Genomic DNA, 9,101 nt, shown 5'->3' with positions numbered 1-9,101 from the left:
ACCGGCCCTGAGTGCAAATCACATCCCATTTCCAGCCCCTCAATGGCTCTATTGTGGAATAAATCAGCTCCTCGAGCTGGCTGAAGCATTCACCCTCTCACAGTTACCTTACTCAGTGCTGAGAAGTTAAAACCTCCCTGCCATGGCCAGCAGGCTGAGGAGAGTCAAATATCCAAATCCCCTCAGAGCTCAGCAGTGAAAAACAAAACAATACAAATGCCAAAGCCCACAAGAGAGAGAACAAATCCCTGAACTGCAGATCACCTGCACATCTCCATTTGTTCAGCTGCTTTTCTCCAGATGATGCAGTGGGCCAAGAAGTCAGCTGGTTATCGTGAGAGAGGCAAACAAGCCAGGCCACTGTCTAAGCCAATGCTGATCTGCACACACAGGCAGCAGCACTCAGCTCCCAGCCCCTGGCTGTCTTTGCAGCTGTTTAAACCTTGGGTTTGTCCCTAAATGCTTCATGACTGTCCCTTAGATGCCACTGTTAAGCCCCAGAATGGCAGCTTTTCTTTGAACTTGCAACACAGGCAGAAGTCTTCAATGGCACCACAAGGAGTGAGGGACTTAAAGTTCATTACTTTTATGGGATCAGGGTTGTTCTTCTGTAAAGAGTTTGTAGAAATTTGGATACAAAGACATTAAGCACACCCAGTCTGGCCACCCAGGTGGGTCTGGGCTCTTTTTGGTGCTCTGCACTGCCAGCTCATGCCCTAAGCCAGCTGCAAACAGCAACAACCACAGCATCCCTGCCTCCAGCACATCTGGGGGTGGCTCTGCACCTCACAGCCCATCCCTGCTGTTCCCCTCTCTCCAGACCTAGAAGGCACGAGGCAGAACGAGTGAAATGCCAATTCCTGCCCTGGCTCAGTGCTGGGGATGTCTCAGTGTCCCCTCTCAGCTCAGTGTGAGCCAACACTGACCCCAAAGCCACTGCACACAAACCCACCCCATCCCACTCATGGCAGGCTGGAAAGTGAGATGAACCAGCAGAGGATGGAGATTCTCAGCAAGGGGGGGGAAATGGAGCAGAACAGGAGAAAAGATGACTGAAAACCCCACAGTGCAACTTGCACTCAATGAATGTCACCCCCTGTGCTGCAGCAGAAGAGTCAGGGATCACTGAGGCAGAGCTGAGCTGGAAGTTAATTTACTGAGTGGGTAATAGGCTGGGAAATGAGATAATATGTCAGATTTGCTGATCCCTTAGTACCCACAATCCACTCATAGCTATTATACTTTGATATAAGCTGTAATGGGACATATAAACAGAAGTATAACAATGAACACAAAACTATAATGATTAACAAGACTACAATTAGGTGGAACATCTAATTCATAGCTCTGGTGGCTGTTGGTGACCACCTGAGCAGATCTTCTCACCAGAGATGTTTTCCCCCTCTCTTCACTCTTGCTGAGATATGGTGGGTTGTGGCTGAATAGTTAAAGCTGCATCCCATAACTTTAATAAAATTACAGATGCAGGTATTGAGGGACTGTGAATATTCTCTATTTATAGAGAATCACAAAGGACTCTCATGCAAACACAGCCATTCCCAACACAGCCAAGTACAGTCCCAGAGGTCTCTCCGGGATGTATTTCAAAATGACAAACATTTTGTTCAGTGTCAAGACAAATGTCTTGGGTCTTTAGAGTATTACACTCACAAATAAATCCTTGTTGTTTCTGCACAGCACACGTGGCAGCAGTGACAGTTTGCCATTTATTCCCATTTTGCTGGGCCCATACTCCAGGCTCTAACAGAGTACAATTCCATACTGATTCAATCCCAATGCAATGATTTGGTCTATAGAATAATTTAGGCTGGAAAACACCTCTAAAATAATCAATTCCAGCCATTAAACATGGCATAGAGTTAAGATAAAAGCTGTGGCCCTACTTCTGGTGTGGTCACAAGTGAAATTTAGTAGATACCACCAAGATAGGAAATGCTTTTTGAATTAAATATTTCTTAAATACTCAGTGAGTTGAAATTTACCCAAATTACCTTTGAAATTCAGTGGGTAAAGTGCCCTCATACCTTCCCTTTTTGCTGTAGTGGATTACACCTGCATCTGAGCTTGGATACAGCTGAGAGCTCTGGGAGCATTATTCTGGGTGATGCCAAGTGCATTCACAGTTAGGTGGGGGTCCTTTCCAATAATTCTTTGCTATTTAGACAACACACCAGCCAGGAGACATTGACCAGTTCCTAATGCCAACAAAGAAGATTTTAACTGGTGTTCTTGCTCACACAAATCACTTGCTGCCAGGCTTAATTTATTTGCCAGAACTCCAGCATCTGTGCTGTTTATTTAATACTCCTAATCCTGTTCCTGGGATGCCAGTCACAGCTCTCCTGGCTCGTTTGGAGAGGTGAGGGCTCACTGTGCAGCCCTGTGAGCAGCCCTGGGCAGAGGTATTTAGGAATGATAAGCAGGTAGGTTTAAGTGCAGAGATATTAACCTGCAGTGACAGTTCCACAGGCCTGGGGCTCCATCAGGGATTAAGGATCACTTGTTGCTGGCTCAATTTCAGGAATCTGTGAAGATTGCAACAGGTCCAAGAGGTAGTAGGATAGATTCTGGGGGTTAAGGTGATTTTTGCTGTGTTGATATAAACAATCCTAGTTTAAATTAAATTATATCTCCAAGATAAACAGATAAATTATGTCTGCTACTACTTCTCTTCTTGTGTGTTCCTCTTAAGTAACACCCATTGAACAGCTACCAGCCTGCTTAGATCTATACCCTTTTCAAAGGAGCCACATTGAAGACTAAATAAGTAAGTTTCCACTTCACTTTTGGGGGGTTGTCTTTCACATACTGTGCTTACATTTCCCTCTGTCAAATCCACATTAATGGGTGGGACTCCTAAATTTATACAATTACAGCTTGCCTTTTAGTGATTGTCATTGCAGTGCACTCATGCTTAACCATGATTACAACCATTACCACACTGATTTGTACAAATAAACCTGGGGGTTTTCCCTCCATGCACCAGGATTACTGAGGGATAAACTAGAGCTGGGTCTTGGGATTTTGGTATAACCCAGTGTGGGTCCTGGAAAAGGAAACAGGACAAGTCTCAGTGGGGAGACTCCAAACTGGTTACCCCTTCTAGTGAGTGGCTCAGGTGCATCCACCCAACATTAATGTGGTGTTTAACTCCACTATTATCTTTTGGTTGGTCTCTTTTCATAATGGGAGATTTAAAAGAGTAGGAGTTGCCACCTTCAGGGCCTGGGGGTCTGTGGGAGCTGACAGGGTTAAAAGTTGTCCAGTGAATATACAGGGATAGAAGTTGTCTCATTCCCAAAGATCTATTCACAGAATGCCCAGGTTGGAAGAGATCTTAAAGATCATTGAGTCCAACCCATCCCAAACACCTCAACTAAACCCTGGCACCCAGTGCCACATCCAGGCGTTGTTAAACACACCCAGGGATGGGGACTGCACCACCTCCCTGGGCAGCCATTCCACAACTTTATCACCTTTCTGTAAAAAACTTTTTTCCTTGAACAGTTCAGTCTGTGTTGGAATGTGATTTGTTGTTGGAATCTGCTTCCCTTGTTAAACAACACCCCTCATCCCCAAAAGCCACCTCTGCTTCACCTTGGGTTTCCCCTAATGAAGATAATGCTTCACATGATCTTCCCTAATCAAAGAGGCACCACAAATACCCAATTCCACTCTTGCCAGCCTTCTGGCCATATTGTTCTTGCAAGTTGTCCAGTTGAAGAAGGTCCCACGGAATGGTTCTGGTGCTATTTCTTTGCTTAGCCCTGTGGGCCCCAAGGGACACCTCAATTTTAGTAAGAGGGGCCACCTTAAACTACAATTCACTCTCTTCACTACTCTCATCCCTGAATTCCCAGTTAGGATCTCTTCCATGTATCTCCATCCCAATCATCTGGGCATGCAGTTAACTAATGGATCTTTATGGAACCTAATAAATCAGACCATAAATTCTAATTTGTCCTCCACTCTTTTTCCTTCCTCCCACCCCAGTTGTTTCTGCAATTGTTCTGTTCACAGAGATAACAGCTCTTTTTGTCACTTTCTTTGTTCAAACTCATCTTGTAACATTCTCATTTCCTTTTCTTTGTATTCCTTACAATGACACACTGCTTCCAAACACATTTACAACATCTTGCATATTATTCCCTTTTCTTTACCATTTTTCAGTTCCTCTCTCATGCAGTTTAACTGTTCCTCTATCTTTTACTCCAATTATACCAATTTTTGGATGCTCAATCCTCAAAATGTCTTGGAGAAGATCTTATTCCATGCCAGTAATTGAATCTACCACTCTACTGACTGTGGCAGTTTTGTCACAGGAGAAGAGCCAGGTGGATCTGAGCTGGTGGTTAGTTTATGGAGCTCTAACCAGCACATTTAGGAGTGCAAATCTCAGTCCTGCCTTCCACCTGCATGGAGCAGAGATGGCCTCAGAGGCTGGACCATGACCACACCACCACGACAGGAGGATTTTGTGCTTACCCAAGCAGGTTTGTCACTGCCCAGGATGTCCCCAGCTGCTCTCTGGAGACAAAAACCAGGGGAAGAGGAGCACAGAGGGCACCCATCCCAAGTAAGGCTGTCCTTTCCTCCCCCTACACATCCCCAGAACCCACAGCATCTGCAGCTGCCCTGGAATGGGATCTCCAGCTCCAGCCATGGCCCAGGGAATACAATCCCATTGCTGTGCTCATCCCAGAGCCCTCACATGCCATAAAAACAATGGGATTCATTCCCATCCAGCCCCTGCAAAACAGAAGCACCTCCAGCCCTTTCCCATCCCTGAGGTTACTCCAAGTTTTCCCTGTAAAGAAGTCAAACTCAGCACTACAACCAACCAAAATCCCAGAATTCCTGCTGCACTTGCATCCTTCAAGAGATCTTGGAGCATCATTCCTGCATCCCACTGGATAAAGAAGGGAAATTAGGAATTCCAAAATTGGGAAATCATTTAGAAACTCAGAACACCAATAAACCCCTAAAACAGGAGCCACACCTTGCTTAGGATTCTTTTCTATGGACACAGCCTTTGGAAAATCCACCTGTACTTCCCAACCCCAAGTGCTTGGAGGTTTGGGAACCCCTTCCAGGTGGCAGCAGCTCCACATTCCCAATCCCACCTCTTTCCCATCTAGGGATGGATTCCCACCCAAAGCCACCTGGGGCCTCTCCCACCCCACAGAGAACACCAGGAGGTGACAAATGCTTCTTCTCTTTATTGGGATCACTGGGACATTCCCGGAGGGCAGAGCCTTTTCCGGCACATCCACAGGAGCATTCCCAGGGCAGTCAGGCTCAGCAGAGTGGCTGCTGCCAGCAGGAGCCCCTGGATCAGCACAGGAATTCCACCAGCAGCACCTGGAAGGGACAAAACCCTCTCAGCACTCGTTCATTGGCTTCCCAGCCTCCAGCCAATCTTTGGGAAGGATCACATAGGGCAGTTCTGGGGGATTGCTCCAGAAAATCCCTTTGTGAAATCCCTGGGTGAGGCCTGGAGACACAACCCCACAGTGACCACTACCTTGGGGGGTGTTCCCAGCTGCTCCTGGACTTCCAGAGGGGCTCATGAATCCCTGAGCAGGCTCCAGGATCAGGAGGGGTCCCACGGAGACATCGGCCTCAGTCGGCCCTAAGAGCCCAGCTGGGAAGAGATAAGAATGAGTAGCCAAGAGAGGAATTCCTGCTTTAGGCTGGAATTTGGGAATTACAGAAAGATGAACACCAGGAGAGCAGAATTCCAAAGGTTTTAAATGCAAGGACACAGTTGGTATAAAATCATGGAGTGGTTTGGGATGGATGGGGCCTCAAAACCCATCCAGCAACACTTCCTATGCAAGGACACTTCCCACTATCCCAGGTGGCTCCAGCCTGGCCTGGGACACTTCCAGGGACGAACAACAGTGCCAGGACCTCCCCACCTGCACAGAATTTTCCCCCCAAATTCCCCTCTTTTCTTTTAAAATCCCTTCCCTAAGGACACCAGAGAGGAGCCGGGATTGCCCTTAAACTGTGCCCAAACCCCGAGGGGACACCTTGGGGACACACCTCTCTGTCCGGAGCCATCCCTCCTCAGGCGCCTGCCCATCCGTGCTGCCGGGGCGCGGAATTCCCGGGAATCCGCTCCGGGAGAGGGACAGCTGCCGGTGTCGCAGCAGCTGCAGATGGCCGCCGTGCCCTCCAGAGGTGCCCACCTGGAACAGAGGCACCCGTGAGCCCTGCCCGGGCGGGCACGGTCCCCTCCCCGCGGCAGGGACACTCACAGCCCGCTGGCTCTGCTGAAGGAACAGGCTTTATTCCGGGAATTCGGGGCTTCGCCCGCCGGGGATACCCGCAGGTGGCAGCTGATGTAGAGCTGGAGGGGAAATCAAGGAAAATTCAAGTTAATCAAGCTTGGCTCATCCCCTACAAGTCAAGTTAATCTTGGAGACTTTAGGGCTTTTTTCTCCCGCGATGGATAAACTGAGAAAGGAGAAGGGATGGCAACAACACCTCACCAAATTCCCGGCGTCTCCGGCGAATTTAAAGGCATCCAGCAGGAACCGCAGCGACTCCGGCCGCGGCCGCGGGGACACGAAGGCTGAGGCGGTGTCCTCTGCCCTGCTGTCCAGCAGGCACCTGGGGGAGGGCAGGAATCACCGGGATGCTCCCGAGGAACCACCCGGGATCCCCGGGCAGCCCCGAGCCCGCCTTACCCGCCCAGGTCGATGAAGGCGTAGCGGGGGTTCGAGCTCCGCTCGGGGCTGGCGGTGGCCACGCAGCGATCCACGAAGAGCCGCAGGGGCACGTGGCCCTCCGAGGTGACATCGGCCTGCAAACGGAGGCTGTCCCCAAGCTGGAAGCCATTGGAGAGCCTCTCCCTGCTCCAGTCGTCTGGAATGCAGATCCCAAGGAACGGGGTCACTTTGGGACCTCTTATGGGGTCAGCGTGGGACCTCTTGGATCCCACAACAGCAGCACCACGGGGGTGCAGCAACCCCCGTGGGGTGGGTTTGGCTCCATTGGGGCTCCCAGGATGTCCCCAGGAGCCACTAGGGATGCGGAGCTGAGGGACACGAGGCCACCAAGGCGGCACCCACCGTCCATGAGGCGCAGGGAGAACCGGAGCCGCTCCTCCGCCGCCACCGTGGAGCGGAATGGGGCCCAGGTGGGCTGCACGGCACCGCTGCTCACGTTGCTCCTCCTAAAGGGAAGCGATGGGAATTGCCTGGGCTGGCACCGGCACCTCGGGGCCGTGGCAGGGCGGGGACAGCTGCCAGCACTCACCTGGGGTAGTGACACTCAATGGGGACCTCGGCGGGGGTGGCCCTCACGATAAGGGGGTTGCCAGAACGGGTGGGTTTGTAGAACAGGGTGGTTCTGTAGATCAGGGAGTCCGGGGTCACCTGGAAGGAGGATTTGGGAGAGGAGGAAATCAGGAAAACGAACTTGGCACCAGCAGGGACTCTGCTGGGACACAGAGGCCACATTCCTGATCCTACAGGGCACCACAGAGCTTTGTGCTGGCATCGCCACAAGGCACCAGCAAGAAGGAGGGATTTGGGCACAGCACCACAGGACCATTATCCCATTAATTCCTGCATCCAATTCCAAATCTACAACTGAGCGTGTGCCTCATCCAGGATACCCACACTCCAAAAATCCACCCCTGCTCCGGACACTGCTCACCCCAAACCTACCAGCACCTGCACCAGGGCAACCCTAGGGCTGACATCCTCACCTGACCCTGGTACCACTCACCTGCAGGGTGCTGCCACACTCGTGCAGCGCGGCCACGAAGGTGACAAAGGCCTGGGCAGGGTTCGGGGACAGCGGTGGGCAGGAGGCCGTGCCCAGGCTCAGCTCCGCCGCCCGCACCGGGCGCCCGGTGCCAAAGAGGTCCCTGCGCACGGTGACAGCCAGCTGCCCCTCCTGGCAGCGCACGGCCACCGCGGGGCGCGGGGACAGCGCCCGCAGCTGCGACAGATCCACCCGAGCCCACGCCTGCGACCGGGGGGAGTCACCCCGCAGCCGCCACATCCCGGAGTTCCGCGAGGGAAAACCCCAGGGATCGGAGGATGCGGCCAGAGCCAACACCCAGCAGAGCAGAGCGACCCCAAAGCGGCTCCCGAACCCCATCCTGAGCCCAGGGAAGGCAGCGCATGGAAAAGGGGCTGCGCGGGAGCTTTTTATGGGAGTATCCCGGGGGATTTCCCTGCCGGGATAACGGGATCCAGCTGGGCATTCCACTCGGGATAACGGGATCCGGCTGGGGAATCCACTCGGGATAACGGGATCCGGCTGGGGAATCCACTCGGGATAACGGGATCCGGCTGGGGAATCCACTCGGGATAACGGGATCCAGCTGGATCCCATCCCTCCCGAGTGTGATGATTCCCTCCCCCCGCAGCCGGGCATTGTCACCTTTATCCCACGTCCTGCTCGGCTGTGGTAGCACCGATGTCACCCGTGTCCCCCTCGCTCCCTGAGCCGATTTTGGCCAAGCGAGGCAATCTCGGACATTCCCAGGAATTCCCCAAAATCCAGACGGTGCATTCAGAACTGGGGATGTGCCAGCCCCACGCTTTGGGCGCTTTGGGATTTCCCATGCCGGATTTCCCTGGAATTTTGCCTGGCTAATGAGGGCACCATAACGAGTTCATTTGCATGGAAAGCAGAGGGGCAGAGCTGGTCAGGGACCGGCAGGCAGAATCCAGAGAGTAATTAGCCTCTGAGTGTTAATTGCGCTGATGGCACCGCCGCTGGTGGGCACGGGAGGGTGACAATGACCCCGTGCAGCTGCGGGAGGAGTTGGGGACACTCAGAAGAGTGGCATGGCCCGGCCAGGTCATCCCCGTGCCCTGCGGGCATTCCCGGAGAATTCCCATTCCCCATCCACAGGGATGGCAGAGCTGGGAGGGATTTTGCCCTCAGGATTTATTCCTGGTGTTGATTTTTGGTTTTGGGGGTTTTTGGGGTTGTTTGTTTGTTTGTTGGTTTGTTTTTTTTTTTTTTTTAACTGGGAAACGGGGCTGGAGCATTTACCTCCCTCTTCCAGGATCTATGGGATGGGTTTGGGATGAGGGGACCCACTCGGGTCA

At 52.1% G+C, this 9,101-nt stretch overlaps 1 protein-coding gene across 1 annotated transcript; it reads right to left on the bottom strand.

Annotated features, from left to right (window-relative positions):
- Positions 1 to 5,222: 5,222 nt before the first annotated feature.
- Positions 5,223 to 8,140, bottom strand: LOC132080033 (zona pellucida sperm-binding protein 3-like). Its single transcript, XM_059482997.1, has 9 exons — positions 7,762 to 8,140; positions 7,288 to 7,406; positions 7,101 to 7,204; positions 6,717 to 6,894; positions 6,519 to 6,639; positions 6,285 to 6,376; positions 6,070 to 6,215; positions 5,546 to 5,665; positions 5,223 to 5,382 (listed from the first exon to the last, which is right to left on the bottom strand). The coding sequence occupies exons 1-9, from the start codon at positions 8,137 to 8,139 to the stop codon at positions 5,249 to 5,251; spliced, it is 1,392 nt and encodes a 463-aa protein (XP_059338980.1). The 5' UTR covers position 8,140; the 3' UTR covers positions 5,223 to 5,248.
- Positions 8,141 to 9,101: the final 961 nt, after the last annotated feature.

The sequence above is a fragment of the Ammospiza nelsoni genome, chromosome 15 (genome assembly GCF_027579445.1).
Source record: "Ammospiza nelsoni isolate bAmmNel1 chromosome 15, bAmmNel1.pri, whole genome shotgun sequence".
In the NCBI taxonomy this organism is placed as follows: Eukaryota; Metazoa; Chordata; class Aves; order Passeriformes; family Passerellidae; genus Ammospiza; species Ammospiza nelsoni.
This window is presented reverse-complemented; position numbering and strand designations above follow the sequence as displayed.